General features: G+C 41.0%; 1 protein-coding gene across 1 annotated transcript in view; it reads right to left on the bottom strand.

Annotated features, from left to right (window-relative positions):
* EXPH5 (exophilin 5) overlaps positions 1-22224 on the bottom strand; it is a 75319-nt gene extending 53095 nt beyond the window's left edge. Inside the window, exon 1 of the mRNA XM_079930728.1 lies at positions 21926-22224. Within this exon, the coding sequence (XP_079786854.1) occupies positions 21926-22044 (119 nt within the window). The 5' untranslated portion in view covers positions 22045-22224. The remainder of the gene's footprint in view (positions 1-21925) is intronic.
* Positions 22225-22530: the final 306 nt, after the last annotated feature.

Below are 22530 nucleotides of genomic sequence, written 5' to 3' on the forward strand. Positions count from 1 at the left end.
CTCAGACCTCCCAAAAGGCAAGAAAGTGCCCACGTACCTGGGTAGGGCAAATGAAAAAAGAATAAACAGAGACAAAAGAATAGGGACGGGACCCGCACCAGTGGGAGGGAGCTGTGAAGGAGGAAAGGTTTCCACACACTAGGAAGCCCCTTCGCGGGCAGAGACTGTGGGTGGCGGAGGGGGAAGCTTCGAAGCCGCGGAGGAGACCACAGCAACAGGGGTGCGGAGGGCAAAGCGGAGAGGTTCCCGCACAGAGGATCGCTGCCGACCGGCACTCACCAGCCCGAGAGACTTGACTGCTCACCCGCCGGGGCGGGCGGGGCTGGGAGGTGAGGCTTGTGCTTCGGTTGGAGCGCAGGGAGAGGACTGGGGTTGGCGTTGTGAACACAGCCTGCAGGGGGTTAGTGAAGCTCGGCTAGCCGGGAGGGAGTCCGGGGAAAAGTCTGGAGCTGCCGAAGAGGCAAGAGACTTTTTCTTCCCTCTTTGTTTCCTGCTGCGCGAGGAGGGGGGATTAAGAGCGCTGCTTAAAGGAGCTCCAGAGGCGTGCGCGAGCCACGGCTAAAAGCGCGGACCCCAGAGACGGGCATGAGACGCTAAGGCTGCTGCTGCCGCCACCAAGAAGCCTATGTGCGAGCACAGGTCACTCTCCACACCTCCCTTCCGGGGAGCCTGTGCAGCCCGCCACTGCCAGGGTCCCGGGATCCAAGGACAGCTTCCCCGGAAGAACGCACGGCGCGCCTCAGGCTGGTGCAATGTCACGGCGGCCTCTGCTGCACCCCTCCCTCCCCCCGGCCTGAGTGAGCCAGAGTCCCTGAAGCAGCTGCTCCTTTAACCCTGTCCTGTCTGAGCAAAGAACAGACCCCCTCCAGCGACCTACACGCAGAGGCGGGGCCAAATCCAAAACTGAGCCCCTGGGAGCTGTGAGAACAAAGAAGAGAAAGAGAAATCTCTCCCAGCAGCCTCAGAAGCAGCGGATTAAAGCTCCACAATCAACTTGATGTACCCTGCATCTGTGGAATACATGAATAGACAACGAATCATCCCAAATTGAGGAGGTGGACTTTGGGAGTATGATGGATTATTTCTTTCCCTTTTCCTCTTTTTGTGAGTATGTATGTGTATGATTCTGTGTGAGATTTTGTCTGTATAGCTTTGCTTTCACCGTTTGTCCTAGGGTTCTATCTGTCCGTTTTTTTTTTTATTTTTTTCTTAATAATTATTTATTTTAATACTTTATTTTATTTTACTTTATCTTCTTTCTTTCCTTCCTTCCTTCCCTCCTTTAGACAACGAATCATCCCAAATTGAGGAGGTGGACTATGCGAGCAAGATTTATGATTTTTTCCCCATTTCCTCTTTTTGTGAGTGTGTATGTGTATGCTTCTGTGTGAGATTTTGTCTGTATAGCTTTGCTTCCACCATTTGTCCTAGGGTTCCAGCCGTCCGCTTTTTTTTTGTTGTTGTTAATTTTTTTCTTAATAACTATTTTTTAGTTTAATAACTTTATTATATTTTATCTTACTTTATTTTATTTTACTTTATCTTCTTTCTTTTTTTCCTTCCTTCCCTCCTTCCTTCCTCCCTCCCTCCCTTCTTTCTTCCTTTTTCTTTCTTTCTTTCTTTCTTTCTTTCTTTCTTTCTTTCTTTCTTTCTTTCTACTTCTACTAATTCTATCTTTCTACTTTTTCTCCCTTTTATTCTGAACCGTGTGGATGAAAGGCTCTTGGTGCTGCAGCCAGGACTCAGTGCTGTGCCTCTGAGGTGGGTGAGCCAACTTCAGGACACTGGTCCACAAGAGACCTCCCAGCTCCACATAATATCAAATGGCGAAAATCTCCCAGAGATCTCCATCTCAACACCAGTACCCAGCTTCACTCAACGACCAGCAAGCTACAGTGCTGGACACACTATGCCAAACAACTAGCAAGACAGGAACACAACCCCACCCATTAGCAGAGAGGCTGCCTAAAATCATATTAAGTCCACAGACACCCCAAAACACACCAGCAGACGTGGACCTGCCCAGCAGAAAGACAAGATCAAGCATCATCCACCAGAACACAGGCACTAGTCCCCTTCACCAGGAAGCCTACACAACCCACTGAACCAAACTTAGCCACTGGGGACAGACACCAAAAACAACGGGAACTACGAACCTGCAGCCTGCAAAAAGGAGACCCCAAACACAGTAAGATAAGCAAAATGAGAAGACAGAAAAACACACAGCAGATGAAGGAGCAAGATAAAAACCCACCAGAGCTAACAAATGAAGAGGAAATAGGCAGTCTACCCGAAAAAGAATTCAGAATACTGATAGTAAAGATATCCAAAATCTTGGAAATAGAATAGAGAAAATGCAAGAAATATTTAACAAGGACCTAGAAGAACTAAAGATGAAACAAACAACAATGAACAACACAATAAATGAAATTAAAAATACTCTAGATGGGAACAATAGCAGAATAACTGAGGCAGAAGAACGGATAAGTGACCTGGAAGATAAAATAGTGGAAATAACTACTGTAGAGCAGAACAAAGAAAAAAGAATGAAAAGAACTGAGGACAGTCTCAGAGACCTGTGAGACAACATTAAATGCACCAACATTCGAATTATAGGGGTTCCAGAAGAAGAAGAGAAAAAGAAAGGGACTGTGAAAATATTTGAAAAGATTATAGTTGAAAACATCCCTAATATGGGAAAGGAAATAGTTAATCAAGTCCAGGGAGCACAGAGAGCCCCATACAGGAAATACGCCAAGACACATATTAATCAAGCTGTCAAAAATTAAATAAAACATATTAAAAGCAGGAAGGGAAAAACAACAAATAACACACAAGGGAATCCCCATAAGGTTAACAGCTGATCTTTCAGCAGAAAATCTGCAAGCCAGAAGGAAACGGCAGGACATATTTAAAGTGATGAAGGAGAAAAACCTGCAACCAAGATTACTCTACCCAGCAAGGATCTCATTCAGATTTGATGGAGAAATTAAAAGCTTTACAGACAAGCAAAAGCTGAGAGACGTCAGCACCACCAAACCAGCTTTACAACAAATGCTAAAGGATCTTCTCTAGGCAAGAAACACAAGCGAAGGAAAAGACCTATAGTAACAAACCCAAAACAATTAAGAAAATGGGAATAGGAATGTACATATCGATAACTACCTTAAATGTAAATGAATTAAATGCTCCAACCAAAAGACACAGACTGGCTGAATGGATACAAAAACAAGATCCATATATATGCTGTCTACAAGAGACCCACTTCAGACCTAGAGACACATACAGACTGAAAGTGAGGGGATGGAAAAAGATATTCCATGCAAATGGAAACCAAAAGAAAGCTGGAGTAGCAATTCTCATATCAGACAAAATAGACTTTAAAATAAAGACTATTAGAAGAGACAAAGAATGACACTACATAATGATCAAGGGATCGATCCAAGAAGAAGATATAACAATTGTAAATATTTATGCACCCAACATAGGAGCACCTCAATACATAAGGCAAATACTAACAGCCAGTAAAGGGGAAATCGACAGTAACACATTCATAGTAGGGGACTTTAGCACCCCACTTTCAACAATGGACAGATCATCCAAAATGAAAATAAATAAGGATACACAAACTTTAAATGATACATTAAACAAAATGGACTTAATTGATATTTAGAGGACATTCCATCTAAAAACAACAGAATACACATTTTTCTCAAGTGCTCGTGGAACATTCCCCAGGATAGATCATAACTTGGGTCACAAGTCAAGCCTTGGTAAATTTAAGAAATGAAATTGTATCAAGTATCTTTTCTGACCACAATGCTATGAGACTAGATATCAATTACAGGAAAAGATCTGTGAAAAACACAAACACATGGAGGCTAAACAAGACCCTACTTAATAACGAAGTGATCACTGAAGAAATCAAAGAGGAAATTAAAACATACCTAGAAACAAATGACAATGGAGACACGACGGCCCAAAACCTATGGGATGCGGCAAAAACAGTTCTAAGCGGGAAGTTTATAGCAATACAATCCTACCTTAAGAAACAGGAAACATCTCGAATAAACAACCTAACCTTGCACCTAAACCAATTAGAGAAAGAAGAACAAATACCCCCAAATTTAGCAGAAGGAAAGAAATCATAAAAATCAGATCAGAAATAAATGAAAAAGAAATGAAGGAAATGATAGCAAAGATCCATAAAACTAAAAGCTGGTTCTTTGAGAAGATAAACAAAATTGATAAACTATTAGCCAGACTCATCAAGAAAAAAAGGGAGGAGACTCAAATCAATAGAATTAGATATGAAAAAGGAGAAGTAACAACTGACACTGCAGAAATACAAAAGATCATGAGAGATTACTACAAGCAACTCTATGCCAATAAAATGGACAACCTGGAATAAATGGAAAAATTCTTAGAAATGCACAACGTGGCAAGACTGAATCAGGAAGAAATAGAAAAAAATCAACATACCAATCACAAGCACTGAAATTGAAACTGTGACGAAGAATCTTCCAACAAACAAAAGCCCAGGACCAGATGGTTTCACAGGCGAATTCTATCAAACGTTTAGAGAAGAGCTAACACCTCTCCGTCTCAAACTCTTCCAAAATATAGCAGAGGGAGGAACACTCCCAAACTCATTCTACGAGGCCACCATCACCTTGATACCAAAACCAGACAAGGATGTCACAAAGAAATAAAACTACAGGCCAATATCACTGATGAACATAGATGCAAAAATCCTCAACAAAATACTAGCAAACAGAATCCAACAGCACATGAAAAGGATCATACACCATGATCAAGTGGGGTTTATTCCAGGAATGCAAGGATTCTTCAATATACGCAAATCAATCAATGATAAACCATATCAACAAATTGAAGGAGAAAAACCATATGATCATCTGAATAGGTGCAGAGAAAGCTTTCAACAAAATTCAACACCCATTTATGATAAAAATCCTGCAGAAAGTAGGCATAGAAGGAACTTTCCTCAACATAATAAAGGTCATATATGACAAACCCACAGCCAACATCATCCTCAATGGTGAAAAACTGAAACCATTCCCACTAAGATCGGGAAGAAGACAAGGTTGCCCACTCTCACCACTCTTATTCAACATAGTTTTGGAAGTTTTAGCCACAGCAATCAGAGAAGAAAAGGAAATAAAAGGAATACAAATTGGAAAAGAAGAAGTAAAGCTGTCACTGTTTGCAGATGACATGATACTATACATAGAGAATCCTAAAGATGCTACCAGAAAACTACTAGAGTTAATCAATGAATTTGGTAAAGTAGCAGGATACAAAATTAATGCATAGAAATCTCTGGCATTCCTATACACTAATGATGAAAATTATGAAAGTGAAATCAAGAAAACACTCCTATTTACCACTGCAACAAAAAGAATAAAATATCTAGGAATAAACCTACCTTAGCAGATAAAAGACCTGTATGCAGAAAATTATAAGACACTGATGAAAGAAATTAAAAATGATACAAATAGATGGAGAGATATACCATATTCTTGGATTGGAAGAATCAACATTGTGAAAATGACTCTACTACCCAAAGCAATCTGCAGATTCAATGTGATCCCTATCAAACTACCACTGGCATTTTTCACAGAACTAGAACAAAAAATTTCACAATTTGCATGGAAACACAAAAGACCCCGAATAGCCAAAGCAATCTTGAGAACGAAAAACGGAGCTGGAGGAATCAGGCTCCCTGACTTCAGACTATACTACAAAGCTACAGTAATCAAGACAGTATGGTACTGGCACAATAACAGAAAAATAGATCAATAGAACAGGATAGAAAACCCAGAGATAAACCCACGCACATATGGTCACCTTATCTTTGATAAGGGAGGCAGGAATGTACAGTGGAGAAAGGACAGCCTCTTCAATAAGTGGTGCTGGGAAAACTGGACAGGTACATGTAAAAGTATGAGATTAGATCACTCCCTAACACCATACACAAAAATAAGCTCAAAATGGATTAAAGACCTAAATGTAAGGCCAGAAACTATCAAACTCTTAGAGGAAAACACAGGCAGAACACTCTATGACATACATAAATCACAGAAAGCTCTTTTTTGACCCACCTCCTAGAGAAATGGAAATAAAAACAAAAATAAACAAATGGGACCTAATGAAACTTCAAAGCTTTTGCACAGCAAAGGAAACCATAAACAAGACCCAAAGAGAACCTCAGAATGGGAGAAAATATTTGCAAATGAAGCAACTGACAAAGGATTAATCTCCAAAATTTAGAAGCAGCTCATGCAGCTCAATAACAAGAAAACAAACAACCCAATCTAAAAAGGGGCAGAGGACCTAAATAGACATTTCTCCAAAGAAGATACACAGACTGCCAACAAACACATGAAAGAATGCTCAACATCATTAATCATTAGAGAAATGCAAATCAAAACTACAATGAGATATCATCTCACACCAGTCAGAATGGCCATCATCAAAAAATCTAGAAACAATAAATGCTGGAGAAGGTGTGGAGAAAAGGGAACACTCTTGCACTGCTGGTGGGAATGTGAATTGGTACAGCCACTATGGAGAACAGTATGGAGTTTCCTTACAAAACTACAAATAGAACTACCATATGACCCAGCAATCCCACTACTGGGCATGTACCCTGAGAAAACCATAATTCAAAAAGAGTCATGTACCAAAATGTTCATTGCAGCTCTATTTACAATAGCCCGGAGATGGAAACAACCTAAGTGTCCGTCATCGGATGAATGGATAAAGAAGATGTGGCACATATATATATAATGGAATATTAGTCAGCCATAAAAAGAAACGAAACTGAGCTATTTGTAGTGAGGTGGATAGACCTAGAGTCTGTCATACAGAGTGAAGTAAGTCAGAAAGAGAAAGATAAATACTGTATGCTAGCACATATATATGGAAGTTAAGAAAAAAAAATGTCATGAAGAACCTAGGGGTAAGACAGGAATAAGGACACAGGCCTACTAGAGAATGGACTTGAGGACATGGGGAGGGGGAAGGGTAAGCTGTGACAAAGCGAGAGAGAGGCATGGACATATATACACTACCAAATGTAAGGTAGATAGCTAGTGGGAAGCAGCTGCACAGCACAGGGAGATCAGCTCGGTGCTTTGTGACCGCCTGGAGGGGTGGGATAGGGAAGGTGGGAGCGAGGGAGATGCAAGAGGGAAGAGATATAGGAACATATGTATATGTATAACTGATTCAATTTGTTATACAGCAGAAACTAACACACCATTGTAAAGCAATTATACTCCAATAAAGATGTAAAAAAAAAAGAAAAGAAAAGAAAAACCTTTGTTGCCATCTGGGCTCTGATGCATTTTAAATCAGAATGCTGCCTTTTTAGGGGATTTATTTAAGACCCCTAGGACTTTCCTCAGGCTCCCTGGGAGCCTTTGAGGATTCTATCTGCACCACTCCTTGGCCCCATGGTCACTCCTGCCTGTATCACAGCAGCACCTCAGGGAAGCTCATGAGGGGCTGCAGAACAGCAAGTGGTCGGCCTCAGAAAAAGGGGATCTTGTTGTGAAGCTGTGTCACATGGACAGCACTTGAGTCTCACCTAGACTGTGAGTTTATCTGGTGTGGCTGTAGGGGTGAGGCTGACGGAGATCACAGGGGTCCCAAGCTGACCCACACACATCATAGCAATCTATGATCACAATTCACACATTCTCTCAACTGTTATTTAACTCTCTTAAAGCTCAGGTATTAACTTCCCTTTGAATCCACACATTTCCACACACCTCCATCGCTTAGTGTCTGGATCGGTTCACCCGTACAGCAACAGGACATGCTGCACAAGTGCCACAGGGCCCAGAGTCCTGTGTTCTAGTCTCACATCCACCCTTGGGCGTTACTATGGTCTTGAGGTATTTTGAGAAAAGAGAAAAATAAGGATAATAATATCTCATCTGGGAAAATAAGAAAATAATATCTGCTGTTTCTACTTTAAAGGATATTTGAGAGGATCCAGTGAACATGGTAAGCTTTAAAGTACTGCATATATTTAAAAAGTCACCAATCACATATTCCTGAATAATCACAGAATCATCAAAGAAAGACATCTAATTCCTTTCTCTTTCTTTTGACCAACTTGTAGTGAAACCAGGCTGCTTTACCCTTTCAGAAACTCTTTGGGCTTCCATGTTGTCCTTCTTTAGCTATGTCCTGTTTCCTCACGTTGAACATAACCACTCAACAGCCAATGTGAAGAACCTATGACTAGAATTTGGTTCAAGGAAGCGAGTTCACAGCCAGGATGTAATAAGCTCCTGGATATTACAGCATTTGTGTTTATGTGTAACCACACTAAGAGGGCAGTAAAACAAAATAAAAGCAACAAAAAGTGAAAAGCAATTTTTACAGTTGTCAGACTACACAGCTCCAGGGGCAGAAGGTCTTTTTGATCCTGCCAAGAAATTCTGAAGTGGGAAAGTACTAGAAACAAGGCTTTCTACATTTGTGTCAGGCATATTCCTCTCAGACTGTCCTTCACTAGCACTCTAGGCTTTCCCTTCCCAAACCATAGGGTTTCCTGAGAAATCAACAGTCCCTCAACTCATGTAAAGGAGTGGCCTATAGGAAAGATGTGACAAGCGAAGTCACAATCCAATGTCCAGGCAACCAAGATGGGATCCCTTACTGCATATTAGGTCATCTGGGAGCTTTAAAAAAACACCCATGCCCAACCTGATCACAGACCAATTTGGCTGGAGTGTCAGGGTGGGGCATGGAATCGGGCATTTTGAGAGTTCCTCAGGTAGTTGTCATTTCAACCAGGGTTGAGAATCTCTGTCTTTGCAGAGCCTGCAGTCCAAGACTTGTCATCACAGAAGCCAAGCAGACACATCAAATGTATCTTAGTGCACAGGTAGGCATACAGAAAGGAGAGACAGTGTGAGTACAAAGAACCCAAGTGCAACCCCCTCCTGGACAGGTGAATCTCAGTGCCTGCCAAGTCAATATTATAGCATCTTGAGCTGAACTGGATGGTCTACGGCCCCCACTTAGAATATCCAGCAATAAGTTTTCCCTAGGAGGTGCTACAGATTGGATGCCTTATCCTAGGGCAGCCCATTCACAGGCTGGCTAGAGAGGCATCAGGTGACCTGGCATAATGGCCATGAGCACCAGAATCAGACCAGAGAATGTATAAAGAGTCAGCCAGTTGAAATATGCCGCAGCATGAAGTGAGGGAATCAAAGGCATCCTAGGAGAAGAACAGTGTGGGCTGTGCCAGGCAAGCAGAGTAGCTGGTCCCTAGAGTTGTCTTGGTTTCCCAAGTCCTTCAAATTCCAGATTCAGTCCACAGGTAACCTTTCTGCAAAGCCCTCTCCATCTAAAGTGTCCTGAGTGAGACTCTTCCTCTCCACCCAAAGACCCTGACTAACCTGAGCATGTTGGAGGCTGACCATGGCATAGGAAGAATACCCAGAAAGGTGGGGAGAAGCAGCAGCACAGAGAAGCAAGAGCAGAATAGGGCCACTCCCAAAAGGTGCTGAAGCAAGAGACAGAAACTGTGAAAGAGCAGAGTGAGCAGGAACAATAAGTATAGGATAACTGGAAAGAAAACTCAAGACAATTTTCTGGCAGGGAAGCAAAGCCTTAGCAATGTAAGACTGGGCAGTGAGAAAAAGTAGAATCTAAAGGACGACAGAAGAAAACAACAGGGATGGAAGGGAAAAGAGGACAAGAAACTGTCCCTTCCCCGCTCTGCTCTGTGCTGCTGGGAGATGACCCCTGTAAGCTGCATTTCCCAGGCTCTCACTACCAGTTAGATGCTTCCAGCTGGCTTCAGCCAGACACTGGCAAAAGACTGGAGGGCTGGAAGGGAAAAGTCAGGGTATTTCTCCTCTTCCCTCTCTCTGCCTCATGCAGAACTTCTGGCAGTGACTGTCTCTCCCACGTCTCCAAATCCCCAGACAGGCCTGCCATGGTCCCAGTTTCTCATGGGGGACCCTAGCCTGTAGGGCTTGGCTAACACCACCTGCTCCCTTTTCCTCTCTAACCAGTGGTGTGCTACAGCTGGCTTGTACTGGTTTACAAGAGCAGATTGTAAATATTCAGGAATTTTACAAGCTGTTTGTTAAACTGTTTCTAGCTTGAAATTAGCCAATGCTACAAATCAAGGCTTTTTCTCTAGGAGTACCAGTTATCAGTGCACCACTGCCTCCAGGCTCCCTGCAGCTGCCAATCTCTGGTCAGCCTCACTGTCCCCTGATTGTTTTCTCTCCCTTTTTTTAATCACCATGTAACTAACCAATTCAGGGCACTACACTCTGTTTTAAATACCCAGTAGTTTCTGTTTTCCTGGTGTGACCCTGAGTGATAAGCAATGATCTCCTGAAGAGTTTTACCTGTTCCCCTGTGAATGGTAAACATTAAACTCAAAACATATGTGATTTTAATTTTGTTTGCTTGTTTGTCTAGTAATCCTGTTAATCACTTATCCTTTTAAAGCAAATTAATTTTGTTGTAAGTTAAAAACTTATACCCCCCTAATAAGGTATTTGTTTGACTAGGAAAAGAACCAGATCTAAATGACAACCAGGTCACTTGATGGATATCTCAGGATGAGATAATTGAGGTCTACTCTCAATTAGGTTTGCTACCTGTCATAGAAAATGGAAAGAGGAAGGAAACTGAAACACGATCCATTAACTATGTGCACTGATAAACGTATAACAAACAATCACACTTCTCAGTACTAAAGCCTTTTCCCTGCAATTTCCTTCTTAGGTTTCATGAAAGCTGATGTTGCAGCATTTGCCTCATCAATTCTTTGCTGTTGTTGATATTGTTTTTTTGTCCCATAGTCCTTTCTCTAAAAGGAATAACCATGGGCCCTAGAAGTAGATGGAAATAAGTGGTACCAGGACAATTTGCTAGTTATTTGGGAAAAAAATCAATTTATATAATTAACCTACCTTATAGGTAAAATACATATCTGATCAATTAAAAAGTTAAATTTTCAAAAAGATTTTAAAAACTAGAGGTAAATGTCGATCTAATTTCTAAATGGAAGAACTTTTTAATCTAAAAAACAAACAAAAAAATTTAAACTTAGTACATTATATAAATAGGAAAAAAAAAGCCTTTTCTCAGATAAATAGCAGTTAAGTGCAAACTGAAATCTGGGAAATATATTTGTAATAAGTAGGATAAAAGTCAATTTCCTTCATGTATAGAGAAATATATAAAGCAATAAAAAACCCAAAACACACTGAGACTCTGTGTCAGATAGTGCTCTTTGCCTTCTAGAATCCGTTCCCCCTAGTTCCCCTCCTTTTTGGTTTTGCTGTGGGCAGCAAAGTGTGCAGCCCCAGGGGATGGATCACGAATGATTTAAGCCTAACATTTAAATCCTATTACTTGATTTCTCAATTCCCTTGCAGCAAAGGGTGGCTTTATGACCTGGTTCTGGTCAATGAGACATAAGGGGAAGTGTGCTGGGATAGCATTTGGCAAAGCTTTTACTTTCATAATAAAGGGGACAGATGCAGTTGGCTCCACCCTATCCCCTCTCTCCCTGCCTTGAACATGGATGTAATGTTTGGGGCAGTTGCAGCCATTTTTCATTGCAAAGACACCAACCTGACATCCTAAACCACTAAACCAGCTAGCAGTCGCCTACTTCTAGATATCTTGTTTATGTCAGAAAACTTTATTCCCAAGTCATTAAAGCCATGATTAGATCTGTTATTTGTGACAACAAGCATTCTGAATATAAATTCTGAAATATAAATGGGCAAAGGTATAGAGAATTCATAAATCATGAAATGTAAATAAATAGTAAACATATGAAAAAAGTTCAAATTTATTATAACCACAGTGTCAGAAATTATTGATAAATCTATTATAAGAATATTTTAGCCTACAAAATTAGCAAAGATTAAACATAATAATAATAATAATACGATCCAGGGCTGGGAAGGGTATGGTAAAATAGGAGGCTTTCCGCTGCAAGTCAAGTCAGTGTTCGGTAGAACATTTTTGAAGAGCAAGTTGGTAACAGGTATCATGAATTTAGCAAGTATTTATATTATAAAATAATGATTCTACATTTTGGAATTTACCTTAGGGACACAGTTTAAATTGAATTAAGGATGTAAGCACAAATGTTTGTCCTGGTGTTATTTAACATAGTGTAACAGAGAAGAACAAACCTGACTCCATATTGAATCTATTCCTTTAGCTCTAACTTGTGTGCTCTGTTGCCAGTGCTTAGTCATGCTGGTTCTGAACCTTTTGTACAAGAATGTTGCCTAGAGCCTGAAATATACAGGATAGCCCATTCTCAAGAACATCGTGACCAGACCTAAATGGACAGTTGCAAGAACAAAGAATTCTGGCACCAAGAAGTTTGCAACAACCAGCCACATCCCCTCCCCTTTTAGTATAAAAGAAGGCTGAATTCTAACTTGGGTGAGATGGTTCTTTGGGACACTAGTCCACCTCTTCCTGGTCTGCTGGCTTTCCAAATAAAGTCACTATTCCTTGCCCCAACAACTTGTCTCTCAATTTATTGGCCTGTAGTGCAGCAAGCAGTATGAGCTTGGACTCGTTAACAATAGCAATGAGAAACAAAAAGAATAAGAGAAAACTGAAGAACCTAAAATACTGGAATGATTAATTAAATTATAAAATGCATATAGCAGAATAGTATGCAGCCACAAAAAATAATGTTGACTAAGAGTCTTTAATTTGAAGGGGTTATTTTTATGTCAGATATTACACAAACAAAAATATACACAGTACAGTCACAATTATATGAAAGTGAGTGTGGATGAAAACAGTTTTGATGATTCCTAGAAAGTTAAACCCAGAATTACCAAATGTCACAGTAATTCCACTCTTGGGTATATACCCCAAAGAACTGGGAACAGGTACTCAAAACCCTTGTAGATAAATATTCATAGCAGCACTATTCACAATAGCCAAAAGGTGGAAACAACCCAAATGTTTATGAAGAATGGATAAACAAATTGTGGTATGTACATACAATGCAATATCATTCAGTCATAAAAAAGAATGAAGTACAGACACATGCTACAAAGTAGATAAACCTCAAAACATTATGCTAAGTAAAGCAGACACAAAAGGTTATGTATTATATGAAAGGTTCCATTTATATGAAATATTCAGAATAGGTAGATACATATAGACAGAAAGCTGATTGGTGGTTGCCAGCATTGGAGGGAGGCAGGAATGAAGAGTAACTTTTAAAAAAATTTATTTTATTGAAGTAGAGTAGATTTACAGTGTTGGGTTAATTTCTGCTGTACAGCAAAGTGATTCAGTTTTATATATATATATATATATATATACATAAACACACATATATATTCTTTTTCATATTTTTTCATTATGGTTTATCACAGGATATTGAATATAGTTGCCTGTGCTATACAGTAGGACCTTGTTTATCCATTCTATATATAATAGTTTGCATCTGCTAATATCAAACTCCCAATCCATCCCTCCCCCACCCCCTCCCTCTTGGCAACCAACCACAAGTCTGTTCTCTATGTCTGTGAGTCTGTTTCTGTTTCGTAGATAAGTTCATTTGTGTCAAATTTTACATTCCACATATAAGTGATATAATATGGTATCTGTCTTTCGAAGAGTAACTATTTAATGTTTAATTTTGGGGTGATGAAAATGTTTCTAGCCTTGTGCCCAAATATCCCAACACGTTTTGTTGAAAAGACTATCCTTCATTGAACTGCTTTCATACCTTTGTAAAAAAATCAATTGGCTATATTTTGGGGGTCTATTTCTGGACTACATTCTGTTCCATCAAACTATATGTTTTTCCCTTCACAACTACTATGATAGCTTGATTACTGTGATGTTATAGTAAGTCTTAAAATCAAGTAGTGTGATTCTTTCAATTTTCTTCTTTTTTTCAAAATTGTTTTGTCTACTCAGTTCCTTTGTTTTTTCATAAAATTTTTTAAAAATTAGATTTTTAACTGTTCATTGTTATTATATGGAAACACAGTAGATTTTTGTGTATTAATCTTGTATTCTACCACCTTGCTAAATTCACTTATTAGTTCTAGGATTTTTTTGATAGGTTTTTGGGGAGATTTTCTTTGTAGACAATCATGTCATCTGCAAATAGTGATAGTTTTATTTCTTCCTTTCTGATATGTATACCTTTCATTTCTTTGCCTTGCTAGGACCTCAAGTATGATGTTAAATAGGAACGGAAGGATTGATTGTACATCCTTGTCTTGTTCTCAATCTTAAAGGAAAAGCAGTCTTTCACCATTAGATATGATGTTAGCTGTAAGTTTTTTGTAGATACCTTTTATTAGGTTCTATTTCTTCCTTGCCAAGAGGTTTTATCTTGGCTTTTTCTGCATCAACTGATATGATCATGTGTTTTTCTTCTTTAGACTGTTGATATAGTGGTTTACAGTAATTTATTTAAAAACATTGAACCAGCCTTACTGTTATGTATTAAATTGTGTCCTCCAAAAAAGATATGTTGGAGTCCTAACCCCTCGTACCTCAGAACATGACCTTTTTTGGGGATAGGGTCTTTACAAAGGTAATCAAGATAAAATGAGGTCATTAGGGTGGGCTCTAGTTCAGTATGATTGGTGTCCTCATGGAAAAGGCAAAATTTGGACAGCAGAGGCAGACATGCACACAGGGAGAATGCCATGTGAAGACTGGAGTTACACTGCCACCACCCCAGGAACTACCAGAAGTTAGGAGAGGCCTGGAACAGATTCTTCCCAAGTGCCTTCAGAGGGAGCATGGCCCTTCTTGATACCTGGAGGACAGATCTTTTCAGCAGATCTGAAGAACAGAGCAGTGGTTGCCAGGTTACTCTCTCCCCACACCAGATCAGACCCTTCCCTCCTTCAACTACCATTAAATGCATTGTTTTAAAATTGAAACCAAGGCAAACTTGATATAAATATAAAACACCACAACTTTTCTTTGGGAAGTGGGGAGTTTGGTGGTCACTGTAGCCCCTGATTTCCTCTTTCATCATTAGAAAGTCTAACACACAGAGGAATGAGGAAGCTGGCTCCTGTGGTATGCCAAGTTGATATTTTGAGTACAGCCTTTAATTAGGGCTATTGGCAACGCCAATAAGGAAATATTCCTGAGCAGGAGAGTGAAGTGAACCTAGACCCTCAATATTATGGCCTGTGCAGTAACTAACTGCAGAAAAACGGACCTGAATTGCTTTAGCAAGGCTCTTAGCCAACTCGTTCTCAGTTTTAAAACCCAAATGTGCTAACAGGAAGAAGAATATTTTCTGATTAACCTTAATCTGACCTTCTTTGTCCTTCATATGGTTTCCCCAGATCTATCCTTCCCTCATTTTGTACTCCCTCACAGAAGTAAGTTAAAGTCCACTTAATTAGGAACTGAGTACCTACTAGGTGTGTGAGGCTCTCCATCCCTAAGATAATCCTTGACCACAAAGAACTTGAGATTGATGCAGAGAAACCAACTTACCCATAAATACATTAACATTACAAAATGTATAAAACATTATAAAGAAAAGGGCAGAAAAATATTCAGATATTTTTAAGACAAATATTTTAAAAGTTATATTTATGAAGGAAAAAGAGTTATTTTGCATTTCTTTATTATCAAAAGAAATAATCATTAAAAAATAATCCGTGATAATTTTAAGGAATAAAATAATAGTAAAATGGTTAGAGTTCCTTTAAATATCACATCCAAGAGATAACCATCTTAATAGTTTACAGTATATCCTTACAAAATACATATACGCTTTTTTAAAAAAAAACAGCAATAAAAGAAAATTTCACATATTGAGGTACAGGGAAGTCATTCTGGCTTATACATGAGTAAACTTGAATTTTGTGCTAACTAAAACAGCCTGTGTGTACATACATTGTACATCTGCTTTAATTATTAAAGAAAAGGGCACAGTGACCAGAAGTAAAGAATGTCCATGTTAAAAGTAAAGATTAAATGCCTCCCTTCCTGGGACACCAATGCTGGTTCTCCTTTGATGATGATTCCCTTCCCAGGTGCCAAGGCTGTACTGACTCACTGTGTATGTGCTGATCTGTTTTTGGTCTCCTTGGAGACCAATCCAAGGAGTAACTAGCCGGGAGAATTTGTCTGAGAGAAAGCTCTCCCCTCAGTTTAAAGGAATTAACTAAATTGGATGTTACTGAAAAGTGCAGACGCCTCAGAGATCCATGATATTGATCCCATTCCTTGTTATATTATCAGAACACTCCAGCCTATAGGGCACTCTTGTGACCTCCAGGCAGTTCTCACAGTCCCTTCCCCAGCCACGCAGGGCTCCATGAGGGCAAGCTACATTTGTACGAAGTCTTCATCTTAGAGGACTTAACCACCAACCAAAAACTTTCATAGACTAAAGCCATTTGGGGCAGAATTTCTTTGCTGTATCCTCAGGGCCAACACAGTGTCTGGCACAGAGTAGATGCCCAATAAATAAGCATCCAAAGTTTCTTGAAAGTCTATCCTAGCCAGAGGCAAATTTCACCAGCTGGAAGAGGAGAGGGCAGGCAGAAAGCCTATGAGAGACAGGAGACTTGTGTATCTTGTTTTTAATCTCCGCAGGATGTTGCAGTTTCCAGCAGCTACGGATCACTTCACTACTTTGATATGCATAGTCCCCCTCAGGACTGAGGCACAGCTCAAGTACACTAGTGTAAATCAATCGAAACAGCTAAGTTCTAGAAAACTCTCCTGGGCTGCAATCTTGCCACTGAGCAAAGATAGTCTAAATCTAGACATGCCATTTTTCAACTTAAGTACACCTGGTGCTGTAACATCTTATACTTTATAAGTTTTCTGCAATAGGAAAAATAAACATTTTTGATTTATTGATATCTCTTCTGTGAGCTTGACTAGTTGATATAATCTCTTGGTACTTTCTATTTCAGTCACACTTATGAGATGGGGGTGGTGGGGGTTATAGGTAGGTAGTTGTGTTTTTCAAAGACTTGTAAAAAGTAAGATGCTTTTCAGATTTTATTCCATCTATCTATCTATCTATCTATCTATAGTATTTGTGTATATATATGTATACACACACACATATATATTTCCTCCAAGATGTGACAGAAGTAGTAAGGGGAAATTTTTCACCCGCCAATCGTGATTCAAACTCTCAGCCATTTTTCTTCACTGTAGCTAAAACCACAGACTGTACATGGCTTAAAAAGTCACGACCAAGTGAATACTTCCAGGCAAAATCCTTTCCACAATCCAAAAAGAAGCGTAACTGACAGATTATAATTTAAGTATTTCCATTTCTTTAACTGGCTCTCAGAGAATTTCTGTAGCTCAGATCCCAGACTGACAGGACAGAAGAGGATAAATGTAACAGAGTGATTATAGTCCATTACAGGGTTCAAAGGAGGGAGAAATCCCATGTAACTGGGCAGAGGGTATTGAGGGATGAGAAGAAGGTGAAACAAACAGAGACTGAGAAATGGGAAGAGAAGTTGGGACAGCAGAAGCCTCTGACTGCAGCCAGTGCAGACCATTAATTCCTTCATCAAGTATTTATAGGGGGCCTATACAGACAGAAACCTTTGTGACCCAGGTCTCCCTCTCCTCTTAGCCATGAAATCCTACATCTTTCCCCTCATCTGCCTTCCCAGAGCCTTAGGAGGAAGCATGTGTCCGGCATTCCTGCCCAGACTACCAAGCATCCTTACCCCCAGGTCTGATATCCCATCTTGGCAGTGTTGGGTTTGAGGGCAGGAGAGCCCAGCCCCCAGCTGTCAGGGCAAGCCCATGCCTTTCAGCAAACATTTACTGACTGTTCACCATGGGCCAAGAGCTGCAGCAGGCCCTAGAGATTCACGGAAAGGAGAAGCACAGATTTTTGCTATTTTCTTCTAGTTGCTATGCACATGCCCAGATGTCCAGAAGAAACTGAAATAATAACATAAGCACTATTTTGTGTTCTGCTTTTTCACAGAACAGTGCCTCGTACACATTTTTCCACAGCTGCATCCATGACAAGCTTGAGGTGTCTACAAAACCAAGGTAGTCAGAAATATAGAACTAAAATATCATATTGGATGGGACATAATGATGTCTTCATAATTGTCCTTTGTAATGACTGGACTTTTACTTAGATTTGAAATTTTCCACTATTTTGCTATTATAGGTAACACTGCAATATCTGAGAGTATATGTCTTGTTTTTCCTCTACTAAATTGTTTCCTCAGGGAAAAATATGGTATAGTGGAAAGAATACAGGTTTTTAGAGCCAGATAGATTTGGGTTCAAATTCTAGTTCTGCCACTTACGAGCTGTGTGACCTTGGGCAAGTTCCTTAACCTTGTTAAATTTCAGTTTCTCTTCTGTACAAAGTCATTAATAATACTCACCCCAAGGGATGGTTGTGAGGATTAGTCAATGCTGATGGGTAAAATAATTTTGAGATGGATCTGGATTTGAATTCTAGCTCTGCTGCTTAACTTGAACAAGATACTCAACATTTTTAAGCTGTTTCCTTCTCTGTGGAATGGAAATTAAAGTGTGTACCTAACGAGGTTATTGAGAGGATTAATTAAAAATATACAACATGTTTAATACAGTGCCTAGTATACAGTAAGGGACCAATAAATGTTAGCAATTATTATTATCACAGTAATTACTATTATTACTTAAAAAGGCAGCACTTAATAAATGTTGGTGTGGTCATTTTCTCCACCTCAATCTCCGACTAATGAGTAACATTCAAGAATTGGATAACTGGGTCAAGGGCAAGTCATATCTTCACAGGTGTTGCAGTATTGTTCACCAAAAGGATGATATTCAACTTACAATACCACTAACAATATACAGAATCTATCCATTTCACTTCAACCCTCACCAAGTCTTTTTAGTTATTTTTAAAGGTGCAGTATGATATCTTGAGGTTACTTTGATTTTTTCTTTTTTCTTTTTTTTTTACTGTTAGGGTGAACATTTTCCCATATGTTTTGTTTACTGTTTTGATATCTTCTAGTGTGAATGATTTCTTTCTATCTTTGCTTATTCATCAGTATGAATCTTGGTGTTTTTCTTAAAAATCTGAATAAACTCTTCATATATTGGAAACATTATAATATTTAATGTGAATACTTTCCCAGTAAGCTGGGGCCAAAGAGTTCTGGTACTGATGAAGGAAGATCGGGGGAAGCTCATTTCTACAGGTGGGGCTATGGTCTCCTGCATGGTGAACTCAACTAGTTCTGTGCCATTAACATCCACCTCTGGACACCTCTGGCCTTGCATGATACTGTAGTTCTATATTTCTAACTGTAGGATACTTCTTCTTAGTTGTCTTGTAGACAGCTCAAGCCTATCACAGATAGGCCCTAACCGGCAAACCTTCCAAGCTTCTGCATTTAGTCCCTTCCCTTTTTTTTTTTTTTTTTTTTTGGTACACGGGCCTCTCACTGTTGTGGCCTCTCCCGCTGCGGAGCACAGGCTCCAGAGGCTCAGGCTCAGCGGTCTAGCCGCTCCGCGGCATGTGGGATCTTCCCGGACCGGGGCACGAACCCGTGTCCCCTGCATCAGCAGGTGGACTCTCAACCACTGCGCCACCAGGGAGGCCAGTGCCTTCCCTTTTTGTCCTAATTAAGAGATCTGAAGACTGTTTCTCAGTATAGTAAAAAGACCTCTGAGAGTCTCTTAGCACTGTTGTATTTTTTCTCAAATAATACTCTTGATTTATAAGTCACGTGTCTTGACTTGATTAGGAAAATACGATGATCAAAAATGAACAGAAGAGCTAAGTTGGCATGTCATCTCAGGACTTTTCTGCATGCCAGTATCTGCTTCTAAAACCAACGCATGTGAGCTGGTGAGCAGAGCAATCCCATGGAGACTGCTATCCAGGGACAGGTATTTGATAGTGAGACACAGGAATCAACCAGGGGAAAATAAAGTACTAGAAATAATTGCCTTGAGCATTTGGCTCAAGTGTCTGCTTTCCTTAAATTATTTGTATACTTTAGTGGTGACATTTAAAAAATTGCTGGGGTAATTATTTTTCAAAGTTTGTTTAATAGTTAACAGTATTGATTTTTTTTCTCTGCTTCAGACCTTTATTAAACAGATTTTTTAAAAAACAAAGCAGAAAAAAATGTTGTGCCTGAGTAAATAATCTTAATTATTTTAAATTTCCTCTCTGATAATGCCAATATTCCTATCATAACAGTATTGATCTTTGTCTTAGCATTATGGCTTTTTTTGCTGATGCTCCAGTTAGGATATGAGTGCCATGAAATCAGAAAATGTGTTTTAGCCTTCCTTCTAAGGCCTAGCCCAATGGCCTTTGCCATCTAAGTGTAGCTCCCCCTAAAGTCAGCTGCCACAGGCACCATGAGCTGCTATAGAGAAAACACAACAAGGCAAGCATGCAGTTCTAAAGCTCTGCTTCCCAACATTGGGTGTGCCTGTGTACACTGCACGTGCATACGTGTGGGCACATGCTCCTGGGTGTATGTGGGTGTGGACATACTGTGCTCACGAGGGCATATTTCTTCATAGTTTGAAGAAATTATGGAGCCTATTTTTCTAAAGGCAGAGTATGATGGCGTGAAATACACATCCTCAAACTTCAAATATTCACTTCTCCCCACAAGAGTCATATCTGGGGGGTAGGGAGTGGGGAGAGAAGACAGGGTTTTGGGCCCAGTGTGTTTTAATCGCTTCTACAAAACCAGCTAGGGTTTCCCTATGTGAAGAGTATCTTTGGAGGTTTTTTCCCTGGGGGTTTGGGGGGTGAGGGGTAAGTAGGATGCCTGGAAGGAAGTGGAAACATAGAACCTAGATCACCAAGAAGTTGTTCACAAACAAAATGGCTTTCTAAATTCCATCAGTGCCACACTTTCTGGTCTGAGAGTGATGCCCTAAATTTTCTTCCACAGTCCACTGGAGGCCTTGGGTGGGTTTATTCCAGGATTGGTGAGAAAGTCTTTAATTCATTCCAAGACTTATCCCACACTTCCCCAGCAGAAAAACTGGTTACTTTACATCTCAGGCAATGATCTCTGGATTTCATTTCCTGGTAACTAATCCCTCACCTCCAACACTGTACAGTAAGGTCAAGGGGGAAATTCCGCAGCAACTTCTTCCCCAAGCGCCACACACAAGGGGATCGAACCATTCTAGACACCCCACGCGGCCCAGTCCCAGCTGGGTTCACTCCACACAATTTGGCAAGTTCCTCGAACTCCAGCCCTTGGGGTGGGAAACACTTGGCCTCCAGTGAGGTGCCAGCTCTCCCGGGCCTCGCTGACGGCCCGCGTCGGATGGAGAGGGAGGTTTCTCTGGGGCAGAGGAAGAGTGTGTTGGGCGAGAGTGGACGACCCGGAGGCCTCTGTAAGCACGTGGATGCGCGCGGGCAAGACTGCGCTCCCCACCCCGTTTCATGGGCCCACCTGGCCCGCGCCACGTGGCAGCCTAGGAGACACCTGAGAGATCCGCCACCCAGCCTGGACCCCCTGCGGCGATTGCCGCCCACGTGTCCCGGTCTGGGGCCGGAGCCGCAGCGCAGGATCCACTCTGAGAAGAAACGCGCCAAGGCACGCTCCCGCGCGGCGAGGGCAGGGGCGCGCCCTACGCTGCGGGACCTGAGCTCGCAGTCCAGCCTGCCCGGAAGGCCGTGTCTGCACCAGCAGCGCCTCCCAACGTTCTCAAGAGAGACTCACTGCAGATTTCCCCCTGCCGGGCCGCGCGCTCCGGACGAACGCTGAGCGTCCCCGAGCCTCGGACAGGTGCCCCACAAAAGCTCGACCCCTTCCTCCACTCACGCCGGGCTCGGGGGACGCCGCGGACGCCCCCCACTGTGGCCCAGACCCAGGGGAAAAAGGAATTAGCTCGGTACCTGATCCTGTCCTTCTCTGCCCTCTGTAGCTCCTCATTTCTTTCCAGCACCTGAAGGATCTTCCTGGCTTCTTCTTCATTTAGGAAACTGAAATCAAACCCCTGAGGAACTTTCGTCATATCCTCTACTGTGTGTGAATTAACACTTAAGCTCTTGGCGCTTCCTGTTACAATGACATTTTTCAAGCTATAGAAGACCAGTTTCAGGAACTTGATCCTATAGCCAATGATAAGTCCTCCCGTTTGAAAATCTAAAACCACAAACCTAGGGAACAGCCCACACCTACAGGGCTCTCAATGACATATTTCTCTCAGCCTATCCAACCGAGATGCAAAATGAACGGCTGAAGGGAGAGAGGGAACCAATCCCATTCCAAAGGGGCGGCCCCTTCCACGCTCCTCCCTTCCCTCCCCCACCCCCTATCAGACTTGTTGACGATCCTACGTAATTTTGCTCGTGAGGCAGAGGCTTCAGTATTGGCTCTAGCGTATTTATTTTGGCTGTTGTTTGCCCACAAAACTTGAACTTGACTAGCAGGAGTGAAAGGGAGACAGTTTCACGACTAATCCTCCTTTCCAAAGAAGAGCTTATAGGAAATAGAATTG

The sequence above is a fragment of the Stenella coeruleoalba genome (assembly GCF_951394435.1).
Source record: "Stenella coeruleoalba genome assembly, chromosome: 8".
Classification (NCBI taxonomy): Eukaryota; Metazoa; Chordata; class Mammalia; order Artiodactyla; family Delphinidae; genus Stenella; species Stenella coeruleoalba.